General features: G+C 40.5%; 1 protein-coding gene across 1 annotated transcript; it reads left to right on the plus strand.

The window, feature by feature from the left end:
* The first annotated feature begins 1,962 nt into the window (after positions 1-1,962).
* On the plus strand, positions 1,963-20,333 carry BHMT (betaine--homocysteine S-methyltransferase). Its single transcript, XM_036410391.2, has 8 exons — positions 1,963-2,153; positions 6,996-7,128; positions 11,662-11,780; positions 13,327-13,518; positions 13,918-14,065; positions 16,719-16,901; positions 17,664-17,892; positions 19,640-20,333. Exons 1-8 carry the CDS (start codon positions 2,121-2,123, stop codon positions 19,821-19,823), a joined length of 1,221 nt encoding a protein of 406 aa, XP_036266284.1. The 5' UTR covers positions 1,963-2,120; the 3' UTR covers positions 19,824-20,333.
* Positions 20,334-21,350: the final 1,017 nt, after the last annotated feature.

The following is a 21,350-nucleotide window of genomic DNA, read 5'->3' on the forward strand; positions in this document are numbered from 1 at the left end:
AATGGGGCAAAGAAACCTCAGAGCTCATGCTGATAACTATTTGAACTCTCTGAGGTCATGGTTCGGAGAACAAAGAGGGGCTGCCCACCTCACATAGTTGTTAAGAGTAAGTAATACTGTGTGTGTAAAAGGCTTAACGTAGTACCAGGCACATAGTAAGTGAAACTATGAACTCAGTGAGCTGTAGATATTATTATTACTTATTATTGAAATAGTAGGTGAAAATTTTTAAAATGGCCCTCACTAGGGTGGGTGTGGGGAATTAAGATAAACTGAAAGGCAGAGGAAAAACAAATATATTTCAATAGCTGTCTATAAAATCATTTTGGAAAAATTAGGGGTAGATAAGTGCTTAAGTAACGACAATTCCTTACATTTACATATAAATCCTTATCTATGCATGTACACACTTATATACACAGAGTTCCTCGGAGGGAAAGTTCACAGGCAAGAGTTGTTACCTTCAAGGAAGACTTGTACTGGGAACAGCAGCCTTGAAAGACTTAAACATTTTGCCATGTGTATCTACATTATCTATTAAAATGAATAACTTATTTTTAAATTAAATGCTGTTTATCTAAAATCTCTTCTAAGTTTTCCTGAGTTTGGATGAATTGTGAAATTGAGAATGTCTGTTTTCAGCTTTTCTTGTCAGAGCCCTGATACCGCACCCTAGCACCTGATACCTACCACTGTGGCTGCTTCCTGCAGCCTGAGCTGGGCTCAATGCTCATCTCACCAATACTCACCAGGTTCCTCCTATATGTAATTAATACATTAACCAACTAAACTAGTACCTACTTGCATACTCCAATGCTTTAATGGTCAAAAATCTAGTTACTATGAAGGATGACATTACTTCATTTCTCACTCGTGCTGGGCAGGTGAAATATTAGATTATTTATATTACATGTAACTCATCCGTCATCCTTTCTTTCCTTCCCCCCCCATTTTAAACTTGACCATTATCAGAAACAAAAGGACTTTTCTACTTTCTCAGTTATATATCAAGTACACATTGTTTAACAATTAAATGTGCACTGATTCATCATTTGCTATAGTAATGTTCTTCTTTGCATATGTTGAAATGGAGACTGTTGTCCCATATGCAAAATTTACTCCTGTGCTTTTATTTTGGGTAAGAGTGTGTACTTGGTTTCAGGCTTTTTAGTTGTTTTCTAGGCTACTTACTCTCTGGTTGTACATTTTAAAAAGTAATGTTCTAATTATTTTTAAAATAATGTGTTATTATAAAGACATTTTGGAAAGTAGAGTAAAACATAACGAATAAAATAAAAGCAAGCCCTAATTCCACATGAACAGATAACTACTGTTACCAGTCTATATGTTTTTATACATAGTATTTTCTCTGAACTTTGAAGTCTCTAAAGTACATTTCCACTATCATGGGTAAATGCTAAAAGTCTGACCTGGTTAAACATTGCAAATATATTTTTATTAAAAACGCCTGTATTAGAAACTGCAAGGCATGTTTGGATATAAAGAGAGAAGGTAGTTTTAAACATACCCACTAATTCAGGGTTGTATGGGATCTTTCTGCAAAAAGCTGTATCTGGGTTCCGTTATGTAACCGCAGGCCGAATATCACACATGACACTCAGGCTGACTTCCAGGGCAAAGCCTCCTCACCCAGTAATCTTGTACCCTGGCCTTGGACAAATATTTGGGCATGAATGGAATCTGCAGGGTCCTTGACAGGTGGCTTATGTAAATAATGGTGCATGATCCCAGGCAAGGGAGGAGTGAATCAGCATCAGGGGCCCACGAAGGGCAAAGAGGAACTGTAAGCAGGTAATTGGAAGCCTGGGGGCGTGGTGACCTCATCATCATTATTTATTTTTTCTTATTTTACTTCTTGCTGTTTTCACCCACTTGGGAGAACAATCTCAATCACCTCCTCAATAAAAGGCCGGTGGGCGTGTTCCTGCCTGAGGCGGCAGTTGGACCGCCAGGAGGCTGGGGAAACCATCCCACACCGGAGCAGCGAGTATAAAGAGGATCCCGGCTGCAGGCGTGGGGCAGCTCTGGGCTTCGCAGGAGGACACACACAGGCCTCGCAGGTCTAATCCGTGCCGAGTTTCAGTCCGGACACCACGAAGATGGCACCCATTGGGGGGAAGAAGGCCAAAAAGGTGAGTCTTGGGGAACCCAGAGCGCTCTTGTCCGTCCTGGAGCCCGAGCCCAGCTGTGAGAAGATGCTCCCAGAACTTCTGCAAGACCCTCATTCCTGCTCACACCCAAGGCTCTCCCTAGATCTCTTGTCACCCTACTCGAGGGCGCCCCTGAGCTCTGAGACTCCCCACCATTCTGAGTCCTGCTTGCACTCGCCCAGAGGAGAGCTCCAGGCTCACAGGCGGGACTTCCCTCCCGGGGTTCCTGTGTGTCTGCTCTCCCGCAGTCTCTGCCACCAACGCTGCGTGCACGTTCGCCCCTCTGCACCCCGGCCCGGCCCCACAGGCTGGCACGGGCGCGGGCGCAGGCTCTGACAGTTTCCAGCACGCGCCTCCCCCACTGTGAGGTCTCCGGGTACCTCCCTCCTTCGCGGTTATATTTGCAGCCTCGTTGGATAATGGTACGTTTTACTTCAATGGACAATTTTACTTCTCGCTGTTTTCACCCATTTGGGAGAACAATCTCGATCACCACTTCGCGTCACCTCAGCAAGGCAGCTTCCCAAGCAGCGGGCAGGCCTCCGTAAAAGGCTGGTGGGCGTGTTCCCTGCCCCAGGAGGTTTGGTTTCAGCAATGAAGACCCAAGTGCACCAGGAGGGCCTCGAAATGGGCAAAAATGGGCGCAGAGGCCATAAGATACAGTGGAAGGGCTGTTACTAAAATTTTTAAAACAGCATCTCCAGCGCCTGATTAATAACAAGCACATATCTTCTCTTGTTGGACCAGTGTTCTGGTTCAGGCTCCTCTAGTTTGGTGGTAGATGGATGGAGACCGACCTCAAGACTATGGCTGGGTGGAAGGAAAGAAAAGGATACAGGGAGAGGGAATATATTTGACCTTTAGTTGTCAAAGCACAAGGCCAACTGTACCTGCTTAGCTGTGAGGACCATGAGGGCAGGACCATTCTCATCTTCTCATTGCCAGCCGTCCCCCCTCGACCTCCACAAAAGAAAAGGCTAACTCACCTATAAATGTTAAATGCCATGCAGCATTAATAAATGCTGAAGATGTTGAGAGGCAAATTAGGTTGAGAATCTTTGCCAATTCATATATCTACTAAATGAATAGTTGATGTAGGCTGGAAAGGATGGTTCCTATAGAGATTTTAAAAAATGTTTTGTTTTGTTTTGTTTTGTTTTTAGTTTGGCTCCATTCTCATAGCCATAGATTCTAACCAACTGCAAACTCAGAAAAGGAAGCATTTTAAAGGATTATCTTTAAAGAATTATATAAGCAGAAGATAGACATAAAATGGAAAAAAAAAAGTTTCTTTGGAACCTTATTTTCATGTATATGCCAGTGTTAAAACATAGACAATATTATGTCTATACTTTTGAGTTTAAAATTATATGTTACAAAGCTAACATATTCATTGAAAACAGCTTGGAAAAGACTTATGAACATCATCAGCTTCATTTTAGTGTATATCCTGCTAGTTTGCTGTCTAGGCAAATATGAACTTTTACTAGTATACAAAAATGGTCTGATATTACAGATACTGTTTTGCAATACTTTCTCACAAAACAATATCTTGAGAATTTTATAAATTTTTAAAACGTATCTTTATGGTTGAAAGTATTACAAATGTCCCCTTTGTTTTATTTCCCATTGACCCCTTCTCCCTGCACCGGCCCCTCTCAGGCCTTCATCACTCTTTTGTCTATGTCCATGACTGCATATAATTTCCTGGTTAATCTCTCCTCCCCCTCCTCTACCTTTCTTCTGAAGTTCCTCAGTCTGTTCCATGCTTCTGTGTCTCTGGATCTATTTTGTTCATCACTTTATTTTGTTCATGAGATTCCACATACAAGTGAGAGCATGTGATAAGTTATCTTTCTCTTATTGGCTTATTTTGCTTAGCATAATACTCCCTAGGTCCATTCAAGCTGTTGCAAATGGTAAGAGTCATATATGACAAACCTACAGCCAACATCATACTCAATGGGCAAAAACTAAAAACACTTTCCCTAAGAGTAAGGGCAAGACAGGGATGTCTGCTTTCATCACTCTTATTCAACATAGTAATAGACTTACTAGCCACAGTGGTCAGTCAGGAAGAAATAAAAGGCATCCAAATTGGAAAGCAGGAAGTAAAACTATCATATTTCACAAATGACATGATATTGTACATAGAAAACCCTAAACACTCCGCCAAAAATCTGCTCAATATAATAAATGAATTCGGCAATGTAGCAGCATATAAAATTAATACCCAGAAAGTGATAGCATTTTTATACACTAATAATAAACTCTCAGAAAGAGAAATGAAAACAATACCATTTACCATTGCAACAAAAAACTTAAGATTCTTGGGAATAAACTTAACCAAGGAGATATAAGACCTATACTTGAAAAACTCCAGAATGTTGAAAAAAGAGATAAAAGAAGATATATAAACAAGCTGAAGAATATACCATGTTCATGGATTAGTAGAATCAACATCATTAAAATGTCCATATCTTGAGAATTTTTTCATAGCACATTCCACTTTTTAAAAAAAAAAAGCTGTTTAGCTTTGGAACAAAAATGTCTGAAGTCCAGGTAATTAACAAATGTATTAGAATCTAAGACATTGTTTTTCCAGATGTAATTGTTCAATCAATTAATGAACAACATGGTAATGGAATCACCATTAAGCACTCCACCAGAAAATATTAAATTCTTAGCTATGCTTTGTATTTAAATATTTGTAGTACTAGAATTTGAAAACACACGCATGTTCAATGAGAATTGCTAAGTGACTGAACAGAAATATCATGAGTTATTTCAATCAAATGAAAGTTAGTAGCAAGTCATCTCTCATTTATTTGATTTTTGCTTGTGTTTTTATATAACTGCTCTGACTAGTAATACACACACACACACACACACACACACACATATACACAAATATATATATACACATATATTTATATTGTTAATTGGGTCATAAAGTTGTGTTAAGATATGGCATTTGGGTACATTGAACTCGTGACATATTTGGATTTCAAAATTACATGTGATCAATTCTGTATTGTTGTAGTGGTCTGTTATCTTGTGCATTTTTATGCTTGAAAATTTTTCTAGCTGGAAGGGACATTAGGAAACATATAGCATGATCCTTCTATTTTACTGCTTTAAATTGAAAATGTTAGTTGTGTCTTCTCTCTGAGCACTAGCTGACCAGATGGCACTGGATAGGCAGTGGAGGGGAAGAGGATTAAAATAAGGTGGCCAGGACTTGGGATGCAAAATTTTATGAACGGCCTCACCAAATTTATGTAACCCTTGTTTCATCGGCATTTGTTTTACCCACTGTTATTGGTAATAAATAGGAACACAATAGGTAAGTGCATACCAACTTATTTTTTTCATAGTCTTTTCAGGGCTGTCCAACCCTCCACACCCCCATTTAAAATTGAATGTAGATACCACTTACGAATAAAAGATCAGGAGGCCTTATACTCCCCACCTGGCAGACTTTGTGTAAATTCTTAGATTCTGGGCCTTAATGCTTCATTTATAAAACCAGGGGAAATGACCTAAATTGAATGCAGGTATTTTTATTGTTAAAGTCTATGATTCTTTTAAATTAAAAAGAAATAGTTACACTAGAAAATTACTTTCTAATTTACAAAGCCCTTTAAAAATATTCAGGTCAGCAAGCTGGTGTAGCTCAGTGGTTGAGTGTTGACCTATGAATAAGGTAAACAGATCTTCCCGATTTTGGCGGGACAGTCCAGATTTTAAACAACTTTTCCCGCGTCCCGCAGCATTTTAAAAAATTCCTGAATTTTGTAAAGAATCTTTCCAATCTTTCCAAAAATCAAGCCTTTTTTTAAAATGCTGTGGGACGCGGGAAAAATTGTTAAAAATCTGGACTGTTCTGCCAAAAGCAGGACGATCTGGTCACCCTACCTATGAAACAAGAGGGCACAGTTCAATTCCAGTCAGAGCACATGCCCAGGTTCTGGGCTCAATCCTCAACAGAAGGTGTGCAGGAGGCAGCCAATAGATGGTTATCTTTCAACATTGATATTTCTATCACTTTCTCCTACTCCCTTCTCTGAAATCAATAAAACTATATTTTAAAAAATTAAAAATAAAGAAAAAATATTCCGTTCAAAATATATCTATTAAACAATAATGTCTGGGTAATTATTACATAGTACTGTAAATTATTGGAATAGTATGGAGACTGGGCTGGAAATCAGTTTACAAATACTTTATTTACTTGTCTTTCTCCTGTTCTTGTCATGTTGCACTTATAGAGTGTAACACGCATGCTCATAACCTCTTGGACAGCATAAAGTAGCTGCTATTGCAGAAACTGAGTATTAACACCAAAGATAGAAGACTTTAAGGGATTTGACCACCTTTGAGGTTGTATTCTTTTATGTCTTTATCAAGTGCCTTCTAACTTTTCAGTCTTCAAAATGCCTTCACCATTTTAAGAATGTGTGCTTAAGTTTTCATTTGAGGATTTACAACAAATCCTCTTTATTTAATCCTTCTTCAGGTATTTCTTCAAACATAACATCCTCCCACATTCTTCAAAACACTTTAACGTGTCCTGAAAGACCACCACCCCTGACACATGCATACACAAATTTTCATTATATGAGCATGTTGGCTGTTTGCCTTATAGACAGTACCATGAATTTATAAACTTACATTGTACTTCCTTAGAATTCTAAAGAAATAACATTTCTCAAGAATATGACAGCAAAAGTTAAAGATAAGTTATCTAAAATTAAAGATAGAAAATTGTCTAAAAAACTCAAGTAGCTCCTTACACCCCCTCTTCCCCATCTGTAATTTCAGGGCATCCTTGAACGTTTAAACTCTGGAGAGGTTGTGATTGGAGATGGAGGATTTGTCTTTGCCCTGGAGAAGAGGGGCTATGTGAAGGCAGGACCCTGGACCCCGGAAGCTGCTGTGGAGCACCCAGAAGCAGGTTGGTGCCTTTCAGGGGTGGAAACATCCAGCCCGCAGGCCATGTAAGGCCTGCAAAATCATTTGGTCTGGCCCTTCCAAGGCATTAGGGGTGAGTTAATTAAATGTTTGACCAAATACAGCAGGCTAATTTTTAAGTTGATAATTTTATATGCTATAAATATCCAAATGGCCCTTGTCAGAAAAAAAGGTTCCCCAGCCTTGCTCTATTTAAACTTTTTTATAAAAGAGCACTATATTGACTCAAGTCTAGGTGCATACCATCAAACAGATGCATTCATGCCACATTTTCCAAATATTTACTAATGCCTGCTGGGCACTGTGCTACATATGTAAATATGGATCCACATGTTGAGTAAGCAAAACAGTCCTCTATATTACTGTCACCTATGTTTACCACTTGGTTCTGACCCTCACTGTGGGTAAGTCTAGTACCTGGCTCTCTGCCTTCCTCTGTCCCTCTCTCCCTCACCTCTCTAGGTGACTTCAGTGTCCATACAGATAATCCACTTAGCACTCCCTCTGCTAGTGCCTTGATCTCCTCCTCATCTCCAACTGAACTCTTCCTCCACCCACCCTCTCAGCAGCCCACTCCTAGACCTTGCCATCATCAATAGCTGTCCATCTCTGAAATCTCAATTACCAGAACTCACTCCTTGGCCACCTATCTTTTCTGCTCACTGACTCTTACACTGCCACACCCCAATCTCATCAAAGCCCTCAGTCCTTCTTCCCTCCCACTTTAGTGCTTATTACCCATTCGCCTGCATATGTCCACCTTCCCTCCTTAACCACTTTAAGTTAAATGGTACATGGTACAATATCAATCATAGCCTTGCAGATAGGCCCTCCTCCACTGTATAGGTGCCAACTAGTTAACTGCATTGTATACTAGCCCACCCTATTTAAATTTGACTATCTACCTATCCTGCACCTATACCCATACACCTATTCTCACTTACTTTTTTTAATCACAAATCTTTTATGGTTAAGAGGGAGGTGGGATGGAAGCTGAGGGAGTTTATATGTATATAGATAATGTCTCCCAGTTATATATGCACAGAGCATAGTTAGATATTACCCTTGTAAATTTACTTGAGAAATGCAAGTCTTTGGAATTCCACAGCAAACTCTAAAAGGTCAAATAAAATTTTGCAGTATTTCTTCAGTGGGATAATAAATTTGCAGCAAAATCATTTGGAGGCAAAATGTGACCTGCACTAATGTGAGGATATTTATAACTGTATTCCCTTTAATGTACTTAGTCATATATTTTGATGTAAAATAAGTATTAATGTGTTTGGGGGGGGGCACTAATGAGAGTGTTAGATAATATATAGCATATACTGTATACTATAATTACTTTCTAAAATCCCCAAAATTCTGGATTCCAAGATGCATTTAGTCCCAGAATGCCTTGGGTAAGGAATTATAGACCTGTAGAATAACTTTCCCTTTCTCACCATTTCCAGCACAAAAAAGTGAAGCCCAGGTACATATAAAAATATTTCAGGTGTGCCAAGACTGGTTTGGCTCAATGGATAGAGTGTCGGCTTGGGGACTGAAGGGTCCCGGGTTCGATTCCGGTCAAGGGCATGTACCTTGGTTGTGGGCATGTCCCCAGTAGGGGGTGTGCAAGAGGCAGCTGATTGATGACTCTCTCTCATCGATGTTTCTAACTCTCTATCTCTCTCCCTTCCTCTCTGTACAAAATCAATAAAAAATATATTTTAAAAAAAAGAAAGGGGATTCCCTAATATATATATATATATATATATATATATATATATTTTTTTTTTTTTTTTTTTTTTTTTTTTTCAGGTGTAGTCCAGTTTTCTGGGAAGCTTTTCAGGGCCTACCTCAAGTCTAGCTATCACCCAGCTTAATTTAGAAAAGCACCTGCAGGTACACACAGTCCTTTACATAAAATAGCATGAAAGCTGACCACTGCTCTCTTTCAGAGCATGCATTCTTTCAACACCTTTAATTTCCTCAAAACACTAAATACACCTGATGTCCTGTGAGGCACATAGAAGGCTACCTAGCAAATAGTGGTGATAATGATGATGATTTGCATTTATGGTTAATAAGAATAAATTTTAATTAAAGTGACTACAGAATTCATGTCTTGCTGTATTTTCTCAATTAACAGACAAATGTATCACAAGTAAGGTCTTTTCTAATTATTTAGACATTAAAAATGGACATTTGTCCTCAAGAAACCCCAGTGCTGTAGGGCACACAGACTCATGGAATTTTGAAACTCCCTTTGCCTTGTAGAGTTAAAGAAATTGCTGCCTTAATGGGGTGGGTAAATGGCTTGCCCGACATCACACAGTTCACTGTAGCTGAGTCAGGAAGATTCCAGGTTCACTGACCTCTTGTGCCTAAGATCTTTCCCCCTACACGCAGTGCCACATTAAAAAATGGCGAGGATGTAAGAATTTTAAAGGATACCCACTCAGCAACTTAGTCAAGAGACTGGGTAGCATTTAGCTTCTATGATGCTAAGATAAAACTAATGTAACGAAGAGCTTAAAGCCATAACATGAATATAATTAATTAGTACAGGTTGTGTCCTTGTCCTAGAGACTGGTCACACCCAATTATTTGTTAGAGAAGGAAGATGCAGGAGTTTTTGGATGAAAGAAAACAGAAAATAGAAATTGAAAAGATACCCAGAAATTACCAGACTAATTCTCCTACTGAAGTTCATGTCAGAAGTTGTGGTTCTTGTACCCAGCGGAATCAACATTGAATTCACCGAGGAATTAGGGTTTGCTGGATCTGGAGGGGCTTGGGGCATCTGAATTCATAATTGATCCCCAGTGAGTCTCTGTGTGGGTACATTTTGAGAAGCACTTCAATTTTAAGAAGCATGGTGGTTCAATCTAATCAACTAAGAATAATGAGTTGGGCCACTGCCCTGTGGAAAATCTGATAAAAGTGTATGGACTCTCTGCATTGTGAATGTACAGCTACACAAACAATTTGCACACCATTCCAGGATTTGTTTTTGCAGAGCCTCTGGAATACACCCAAGGACGATCTGGGGGGGAGGGGGGCTTCCTGTTTATAAGCCGTGTGGCTCTGGTGTACAGGCACCTGGCCTACAGGCTCTGCACCCCTGCTCCAGCTGCAGCAGCTCATGATTCATGCATGGGGACTCCACAGAAGATGCTTCTAATTGCTTCTGTTGCTAATTAAAATAAGTACAAACCCCTTAATTTAAGCATCCTTTTAAATTCCCATTGAGAACTAAAGTTTTCATGATTTAAAAACAAAGATTTGGCTTCAAGCTTAGAAACCCATTTTCTGAAATTCAAGAGCTTCTTTGCCTCACTTACCTGTTCGTTTAAAAACCAAAACTATGTTCTCTGTGGTCTACTAGGCACCTGGGATGCAAAGATGCCAGACTCATCTCTCTCTCCAGTCTTAGCCCCTGAGGGCTAAGAATTCCAGTGTCCTACTAACTTCCTGGCTTCCAGGGCAGTTGCTTCCAGACCTTTAGATTTTATAGGCCTCTGGAATTTCAAAATAAATGTCAGAGGGTAGTACTAGATCGCTGATTTCTTACTTTGCCCAGTTAATTCCCCTGACAACGCAAATACCAGCTAAATCTACCATTTTATAAAATGAGCATTTCCCACTCTCTAGGAATGGTGGTGGTTCTCAAGACTGGAAATAAGAATTAGTTAGGGAACCTTAAAAAAAAAAAAAAAAAAAAAAAAAAAATCTGTGGTTGGCCCCAAACCAATTAAATCAGAATACTGTGGGATTACCCTCACATTCATAAACTTTTAAAAGCTTACAGGGCATCTACTGGGCAACCAGGGGTTAGGATCACTATTTTAGAGCAAAGGTTATATAATTCTTTAACTTGAATACACTTTGTTACATGGGAAATTTTTTTTATCATGTTTCCTCTAACCTGTGAAAGCTTTGCTTTTTGGCATTCGTCATGGACATGTTTGGGAATTCTCCAATTCTTTGCTCCAATTCTCATCCCACTCATTTTTCAGAAACGCTGAGCTAATCACATCACTCCATTGCTTACCAGCTGTTGGTTTTGCCCCAACATTTGTGGTCTGGAGCCTAGACTCCTTGGGATGGTGTGCTATGCCATTCATACAGTCTGCCCAGTCCACCTTCCCAAATGCACCTACTGCCACTTCTCCAACACATCCTCAACTCCAGGGGCTCAGACTACCTGCTGTTCCCCAAAGACTACGCTTGTTTCTGTATCCTTGTCTTTGCTCAGGCTGTACCCTCAGTAAAGAATGCCCTTCCCTACCTCGTCACCTGGCAAAAATGCTGAAATGATTCCCCCTCTCTGAGACCTCCCTCTTTTCTTCACCCCACTCCATGGTAGAAATCTCTTCTTCCTAGCAAGAGATCCCAGATCCACCTCTCAATTATCCCACAGGAGGCATGAATGCCAAGCAACCAGGAATTTAAGATGTTTTCATATTTATCTTAGAACCTGGGTTAATAAACTGATAGCAATTAATGCCTTTCTTATTGAATCTCCCAGTTCGCCAGCTTCACCGAGAATTCCTCAGAGCTGGATCCAATGTCATGCAGACCTTCACCTTTTATGCAAGTGAAGACAAGCTGGAGAACAGGGGAAACTATGTGGCAGAGAAAATATCTGTGAGTAAACCTTACACGGCATTTTCAAAAGAGTGCAAAAGACACACATCATCAGCAAAGTTCTGACAGAGAAAAACGTTGAGCCTCTGCAGAGTTTGGTTTAATCCTATATAATAAAACCCTAATATGCAAATTGACCAGATGAGAGAACACCAGTTGCTATGACACACATTGATCACCGAGGGACAGATGCTCAATGCAGGAGCTGCCCCCTGGTGGTCAGTGCGCTCCCACAGGGAGAGTGACGCTCAGCCAGAAGCCGGGCTCAAGGCTGGTGAGTGCAAGGGCGGTGGCAGGAGCCTCTCCCGCCTTGCATCAGCACTAAGGACCCCTCAGGAGATGTCCACCTGCCAGTTTAGGCCTGCTTCCTGCGGGGAACAGGACTAAGCCAGCCAGGTGGACATCCCCCAAGGGGTCCCCTACTGTGAGAGGGAGCAGACTGGGCTGAGGGACCTCCCATCTAGTGCATGAATGTCATGCACTGGGCCACTAGTTTTAAATAATACAACAATGAAATATGTGCGCATAATACTTGGGTTTGATCTGGAGTTCCCCAAAGTGGCAGAAAGATATTTAATGATTAATGATTATTTCAGGCTCCTGAGTGGGTATCCTTATAACTTTTTTCATCATCAGTTTTTTTAAATATGTTATAGTATAGGATAAAAGTCATAGGTACAAGAAGTCAGTGAACCTGGAATCTTCCTGACTCTGCTACAATGAATTGTGTAATACCTACCCTATCAAGGGGGCAATCTCTTCATCTCTACTATGAAAAGACAGTTTCAAAATTTCATGGGTCTCTGTGACCTACAGCACTGGGGTTTCTTGAGGATGTGTTCATTTTTAATGTCTAAGTAATTAGAAAAGACCTCACTCATGTTACATTTATCTGTTAATTGAGAACATACAGAAAGACATGAATTCTGTAGTCACTTTATTTTTTTTAAATATATTTTATTGATTTTGTACAGAGAGGAAGGGAGAGAGATAGAGAGTTAGAAACATCGGAGAGAGAGAGAGTCATCAATCAGCTGCCTCCTGCACACCCAGTACTGGGGATATGCCCGCAACCAAGGTACATGCCCTTGACCAGAATCGAACCCAGGTCCCTTCAGACCCCAAGTCGATGCTCTATCCATTGAGCCAAACCGGTTTTGGCTTCTATAGACACTTTAATTGAATTTTATTTTATTTGTCTTAAAGACAAATGATCATTCTTATTACCACTATTCTTCTAAGTGCAACTTTGGCATTGGAAGATACCAGATCTTTTTATGTAAAGACTTTTACCCTCTCATAGATCTTTGGTATAATGTGACGTCCTAGATACCACCATTGGGTTTATTTTGTTTTCAACACTATTATTGATGTTATTGTCATTGTAAATTGCTCAGCTTGGTAATGCATTGAACCATTCCATCACTGTCATTCTCTGGAATCAAATCACTATTGTAATATACAACTTTAGATGGGGATATTTGAATAATAATTTTGTTTCAGTTTCACATAAAAATGTAGATGTATCATCTACTCACCATTTTAGGGGCAGAAAGTCAATGAAGCAGCTTGTGACATCGCCCGGCAAGTGGCTGATGAGGGAGACGCTTTGGTGGCAGGAGGCGTGAGCCAGACACCTTCGTACCTCAGCTGCAAGAGTGAAATGGAAGTTAAAAAAGTATTTCAGCAACAGTTAGAGGTCTTCCTGAAGAAGAATGTGGACTTCTTGATTGCAGAGGTAAACAAAGACATGATCAAAGATGAGACAAGGGCACTTAGTCCATTTTCCCTGCCGACTGCTTTCATGAGGACCACGTGAGATTAGGTGCTAATCATGACTAGTAATAGTAATATTTAGTTTTGAAATCTTTTTCCAATTTAGAGCTTTAATTAAATTTGATTCAGTTAATCTAATGTAGTGTTTTTCAAATGTTTGTACTGCAGTTCACAGTGAGAAATCACTGTTCTATTCTGCTTTAAAAAAAATGCTAATGGTATTCAGTTTCAAAATCTTAGTATGCAAAACATGTCAAACTCAGAGTTTGAAAATCACTCATCTAATTTAATTATTATGCAATAGAATGCCTTTTAAAATTGTTCCAGAGAAACAAGATTAAAAGCACTTGTTGTATTCCAGTATTTTGAACACGTTGAAGAGGCCGTGTGGGCGGTCGAAGCCTTGAAAGCCTCCGGAAAGCCCGTGGCAGCGACCATGTGCATTGGCCCCGAGGGAGACCTGCACGGCGTGACCCCCGGCGAGTGTGCAGTGCGCCTGGTCAAAGCAGGTGAGGACGGATTGTCATCCGCGTGCAATTAGTGAGACTTTTAAAATGACATACAAATGCAGGTCCATCTGTGGATCACTATATACTACTTTTATTAATAGGAAAACCATTAATTACCTTTTTTTTTTTTTTTAGGACTATTGATATATTATTGAGTCTTAAAGAGAAAAATGTAAAAAAAAAAAAAAAAAAAAAAAAAAAGACACACACACACACACACACACACACACACACACACCAGTCTTTTGAAAGGAGCAAGTAGGCTTATATTGAAGGTTTAACAATTAGGAACGGGAAAGAATTTAAGCAACTCAAAAGGAGCATTCAGAAAATTTGTGTTTTATTTCAAACTTATCTCCAGTTGAGGTCTTTAAACATTAGTAACTGTTAGATCCAGTTGCCCTCTTTGCCAGTTTTTCCACTCTTGTAAGTTACTGGTATGCTTTGCTTTTTTGTAACTGACATAATAAATTTTAAAAATCCTTTGGTATGAAATACTGACCACCTCATTTATCTTATATAATTTTCATTCCTAATGTCGTATTTCATTTAAATTCAGGAAAACACCGATTGTTTTCAAATCTGCCTTGTGTTAAACCCAAGGAAGAGCTCAGTGTCAGTGGAAGAGCCAACTCACTCTGTAAAGAGACTTTGATTAACTAGTTCTTTAATTTCTGATTTTTATCCAGTTCCTGATATTTCATGGAAGTCACTTTTATTTGTCATTGACCATAACAATTATTTAGGAATAAAGTTTTATAATACTAATTTTTGATTGGTATAGAAATGGAGGGTGGTGGTGGAAATGAACTTGTTTCAGAAAGATCAGAAGAGACCTTAATCATCGCCATTGTTAACTAGCAAGGATTCTTAGCTTGCATCTCATCTTTCTCTCATCATTCTGTTCAGTGTTTGAAATCACTGTACCCTATTTATATCCTTTGTAGCACTTCTCACTTATCCCACTTGTATATTGCTTTAATGTCTGACTCTCTCATTAAACTGTAAAATCTAAGAGGGCAGGTACTCTCATCTCAGCATTGAGTACTCTGTGCCTATTACATAGTAGGTCCTAGCACAGAGCCTATTTCATAGTAGGTCCTGAATAAATATCTGCCTAATAAATCTATCTAATATCCATCTAATAAGTCTATCTTCCAATGTTAGTTCAAATTCTACCTCCACATACCCGAATATAATCATCCCTACCGCAAGCATCATTCCATCTTCTTGGGAACTATCACAATTTCTATTTATACTCGTTATTTGGAATATCCTCAGTTGACATTTTGTAGTCTATAGAGTGTCATAGGGTTATGTAGTCAAATAGATTTAGAAAATGCTATGTTAAACCAAGTTAAGCAAGTTTCTTTACTACAGAACTTCTCAGAGCCTTTGATATGTTCAGGTATATTGGCAATGTCCAAGAAGGGGATATAGCAAACAGCTACTGTCTAACTTAATGGATCATAGAACTTATTTTCATGGAGTAAACCTGAGAGCCCTGTGCTGAGTTATAAAATTACAAGGACCCTTTTATCTAATAGACATCCAATAAATAGCTAACATATGATTAATTAATTAGCATAATGAAGTCAGTCAAGGAAAGAAAAATCCTGGCAGCACATCATCCAAAAGAAAAAAAAAAGTAATCAAGATCCAAGTGAAGATGTTAAGTAACCTTTTGAATATACAAGTCTGGAACCCAAAGGAAAGGTCAGGTTAGAGAGAGAAATTTAGGGGAGTTCTACATATAGATGGTATTGAAGGCCCTGGTGCTGAAAAGAAGGTGTAGGTGAAGAGCAGAAGATGCGATCCTGGGACACTCAGGGTTGAGTGGTCCAGCCTTGAGGAGGAGTGGGCATGTAACACCCCCAAAAAGCAGCCAGGGCAAGAGGAGCAACACTTAAGGAGTGTGGGAAGTTCTCAGAAGCTAAGAGAAGGGGAGTGAAAGAGGAAGGGATGAAAGAGGGAGGGATAAAAGAGGGAGGGATCCAATAGATTGAATGCTGCTGAAAGGTAGAGTAAATGAGAACAGAGAAAGGATTACTGGATTTGGTAAGACTGAGGTCACAAGTGCCCCTTCAAAAGCTGATTCAAAGGAATGACCATGAGGGCAGCCTGATAGAAAAAGAATAAAGTGCAAACTGCAGACCCAGGCCAGGGAGGACCACTAAACACTGGATACCACAGCTTGTGGCATCAGCTCTGCTGCTCCTGGACGCTGGATTAGCAAAATCACTACATTGGCCTGATGAAAGGGAACATCAATTTATTCCTCAGACAGTGGTATGGTAAACACAGGTACAATCTAGCAGCTGGGAGTGCTGAAAAGTTATTGTGCTTGCAATATTAATGTCAAAAACTGAAAAACTGACTACTAAAATTTGAAGTTAAAAAAAACACTCTAATAATGATTAAAAAAAAAAAAAAAAAGATGTACAGCCAAGTGTGCATAAATGACACTTCAATTATACTAGACTCTTCAAAGCACTTTTCACAGAAAGTGCTTGCTGCCTGTTAGCAATCCTTCTTGCTCAAAGGTAAGATGGATTTGCAGAGAGCAGGGATCAAATGCTATACTTCCAAATTCATCTGAGTAAGAGTGTATTTTGGTGAATCCCTAAAGCTAAAATGTTCTTCCCACTTGCAGGAGCTTCCATCGTTGGTGTGAACTGCCATTTTGACCCCACAATTAGTTTGCAAACGGTGAAGCTCATGAAAGAAGGCCTGCAGGCTGCTGGGCTGAAAGCCCATCTGATGAGTCAGCCTTTGGCCTACCACACTCCGGACTGTGGCAAACAGGGATTCATAGATCTGCCAGAATTCCCCTTTGGTAAGACAGACGTTCTACACACTATCTCTGATGACTTTTCGTTTGACACATTCCATAGAGCTGTACCACAGTAAAGAAATGTATGCCTATCTCCTCAACTCTAGCGCCCAGCTTTTCTTCCTGCAGCCACAAATCTCTTGTTATTAGATAGTCAGAAAAGGAAAAGGGATCGGCAAACAAAGACGACTTGAACTCAAATGTAAAATAAAAACTGAACCAACAGCTATATAGGCAACCAAGTAGTCATACTTGTGGGTTAGTCAAAAAGGATGCCCTTATAGGTAGGATCAGCAAAGATTTTCATACTGGTTCCAGCTCTGTTGCTAAGTTGTGTAACCTTAGCAAAATCCCTTAGTTCCCCTGATCTTAATTTTCTGATGAGAAAATTAAGATGGTTGAGAAAATTAAGATGGTTAGAACCAGGTAGCCTCCAAGATCCTTTTCTCCTATTTTGAATGTTGCTCAGGTTTGGGGGTGGAGGGAAGATACCACTGGGCTACTGTATGACAAATCTGAATGAAGAGACCATGCAGTGAACTGAGGGCACTCTTGCAGCCTAAGCAGAAAGATAAAGTCTTTTCGTGTGTTTTGGGAGTGTCTATATATATAGACACAAAATATTATAGCTAACAATTTTAAAAAGTTAATAATTAAATATTGACGACTTATTTAACTCATTTATTGAAGATTACATACTTAATATGGCTGTTCATTTAAAATATTTTGTAAGAAAGAATTTAATCATGATGTCATTTATTACAGGCCTGGAGCCCAGAGTCGCAACCAGGTGGGACATTCAAAAATACGCCAGAGAGGCCTACAACCTGGGGGTCCGGTTCATTGGTGGGTGCTGTGGATTCGAGCCCTACCACATCAGAGCGATTGCAGAGGAGCTGGCCCCAGAAAGGGGCTTTTTGCCACCAGCTTCAGAAAAACATGGCAGCTGGGGAAGTGGTTTGGACATGCACACCAAACCCTGGATTAGAGCCAGGTAAGAACCTTTAAACTATATTTGCCAAACCAAACTCATGTAGATTAATTGTGAATATGTCCAAGTGAGGTCATCCTAAAGAGTATAACTAATTTGCTGTGTGAGGATAAAGAGTCAGTTATTCTCCTTAAATGATCTCACAGAGATGTCTATAAAGCATCCTGATGGAGCAATTTCTAGAGAAGGCTTTAGATATATAGAATGTAAGTCATGTAAGTTGCAGTGAAGTATGATTTCATGCTCTAAGAAAGCACCATCCATGTGGTGGACCTTAAACTTATGTTTAAGACTTAAGTATAACAAATACTTATTAAGTGCCTGTTCTGTGCCAAGCACAATTCTCAGAGCCTGGAATAAAGTGACGAAAAAGGTAGAAAAAGTCTTTGCCCTCAAAACTTACAGTCCAATGGAGAAGATGAATAATAAACAGATTTTATGTCAGACAGTGTCTAGGGCACTAGGAGGAGAGAAATGAAAAGCTGTAGTAGAAGGTGAAGGGGAAGGGGAAGGGGAAGGGAGAGAGAAAAAGAAAGGGGAGGGGAAGGAGAAGTGAAAGGGAAGGGGAGGGAAGGGAAAAAAGAAAGACTGTGATCTTTGGCTTAGGGATTCTCACAGTACACTGGGGAAAATGGATAAAAAAACCAATGTATTATACTGTGGTAACTGCTTTAATAATAGAAGCATGGGGAAAAATAACAATGAGGAGAAATACTATTTGCCTTAAAAGAAAGATATTTTAGCAGAAGGGACGAGCTAGAGAAGGGGGTGGAGGGTGAGCACCCAAAGCAGAGGGAGCAGATCTGCTCTGTTCAGCTGACATTAATTGAGCACAACTATGTCAGACATTGTTGTGGACACTGAGGTAGCAAGCTGGACAAGGCACAACCCTGTCTCAAGGAGTTAACAGTCTAGTGTGAAGAGAGATAAACAGGTAAGTTCAAACTGGCATAGAAAGTCCAAAGATAAGGATATGCACAGGTTGTGGAGTGTGCGCTAATGGCCCATAGGGGCAAAAGGCAGAGGGGTTAATGAAGGGTTTTTAAGAGAGCTGCTGCCCAAGCTAAATTTTGAAGGGTGAATTACACTGTCAGACAAGGAAAGAGCCTATAGGAATGCACTCAGGTGGAAAAGAATGGCATATTGAAAAACTAGAAGTTTGACAATATCAGAGACAGAATTTAGTAGGAGATACAAACCAGAAAGAGGGGGCAACCCTTTACTCATGGTCATGAGCTAAATATGACCTCATCCCAATGGCAATGAGGAACCTGGAAGGTGGCAAGTGGTCCAGGACAAGATTTTCAAGTTAGCAAGTAACCTGTGAGGAAGCCTTTGCTAGAATACCAGACGTGATGAGGCCTGAGCTAGAAGAGACAGTGGAGAAAGGAGGAGGAGGCAGGTCCACAGAGTGAGAGAGTGGAGGTGATGCTGGTGTGAGAAGAGCAGCAAATGTGGGTGGGCTCAGCTGGTCATGAGGAAATGATTGTGGAGGTACGGTAAGTCGGATAGAAAATATCCCTATTCTGATTCTTAGCTTTTGATCCCTATGCATATGTTAAAAGAGAAAATTCAAAATAATTTTAAACACATAGATTCTGAAGGGAGAAAAGTTTGAGTACAGATTAATAAGTGTGTTTTAATGGATAAATAGTCTCAAGAGTGCAAAGAGGGCGCCACAGAGATATTCTACTTCAGTGACACAGAGCTCAGCTCAGGGAGAAGTCTAATGTGTGTTTTTTTCACCCAGGGCCAGGAAGGAATACTGGGAGAACCTTCGGATAGCCTCAGGCAGGCCGTACAACCCTTCAATGTCAAAGCCGGATAATTGGGGAGTAACCAAAGGAACCTCCCTGCTGATGCAGCAGAAAGAAGCCACAACTGAGCAACAGCTGAGAGAGCTCTTTGAAAAACAGAAATACAAATCTGCGTAGTAGCCTCAGTGGAACCCAATTTTGTGAATTCTTCTATGTTTGGGCCATAGTTCTTACAAATAAGGAAAAGATGGTTAAAATACAATGCTCCTACCAATGCTAGCCTATACATAAAATTGCTATGAGCTGAACAAAATAGAATGACAGATAGCACTTGACTATTTTAAAAGTATGTTTTGGAAGTTTCCTTAGAAGCAAAATAAGCATGAAGTAAATCTTAAGCAGGTTTACTAAGAACCCACTGTGTAGAAGGTATTAAGGAAATCGCTGTGGCTAAGGAAGAGTAAGTCTGACATTAATCCCCACTCCAAGAAGCTTGCAGGCTAGTGAGGAGGATTAGACATGAACTGTCATAAATGGCTCAGTGACCAGATAGGAACAGTGATATAGGGAAGTGACTTCCAAGCTCCTTCGAACATGACCCTTAGCAAGAAATACAATTTCACATAATGACCCAGTAAGGCACAAAACATACAACCACTGAAATAAAATGTGTGGTCTATTCTGGTATTTTGTGTTCCATTTCTTTCCATCTTATCCTACCTAATAAAAGAGTAATAAGCAAATTAACCATCATTCTGCTCAAGCCACACCCACCAGCCAATCAGAGCAAACATGCAAATTAACCCCAACCAAAATGGCTGCAGCCACAGAGAGCAGTTGAGAGGCTTGGGTTTCCCTGGCAGTAGAGGAAGCCAAGCTTTCCACACACCCTGGCCAGCCTAGGCCTCCACTCAAGGCTACAAAGTTTCAATTATAGGAGGTAAACAAATCCAAACAGAAATGGCTGCAGCCATGGAGCAAGCAGGAGGCTTGACTCTGCTCCAGGTTACAAAGTTTCAATTGTAGAAGGTAAATAAATTCCAGATACCAGGGCCTCTGCTTGAGTCACCACAGGGCATGGCCAGGCTGCAAACCACCACAGGCCCCTCGTCCAGGCCACCCCACACCCCAAGGGAACCCCCACCCTGATTCAGGACATCCTTCAGGGCAAACCAGCTGGCCCCCACCTGTGCACCAGGCCTCTATCCTATCTAATAAAAGAGTAATATGCAGATTGACCACCACTCCAACACACAAGATGGCTGCCCCAATGTGGTCAAAGATCCTGCCCCTATGTGGACATAAGATGGCCACCACAAGATGGCCAGCAGGGGAGGGCAGTTGGGAGGCACCAGGCCTGCAAGGGAGGGCAGTTGAAAGGGACCAGGTCTGCAAGGGAGGGCAATTGGAGGTGATCAATCCTATAGGGGAGGGAAGTTAGGGGTGGCCAGGCTGGCAGAGGAGGGAAGTTGGGGGCAAACAGGCTGGCAGTGGAGCAGTTAAACATCAATCAGGCTGGCATGGGAGTGGTTAGGGGGTGATCAGGCCGGCAGGCAAAAGCGGTTAGGGGAAATCAGGAAGGCAGGCAGGTGAGCAGTTGGGAGCCAGCAGTCCTGGATTGTGAGAGGGATGTCCGATTGCCTGCTTAACATCCCTTGAGGGGTCCCAGATTGGAGAGGGTGCAGGCTGAGCTGAGGGACACCC

This window comes from Pipistrellus kuhlii, unplaced genomic scaffold (genome assembly GCF_014108245.1).
Source record: "Pipistrellus kuhlii isolate mPipKuh1 unplaced genomic scaffold, mPipKuh1.p scaffold_m20_p_4, whole genome shotgun sequence".
Taxonomy (NCBI): domain Eukaryota; kingdom Metazoa; phylum Chordata; class Mammalia; order Chiroptera; family Vespertilionidae; genus Pipistrellus; species Pipistrellus kuhlii.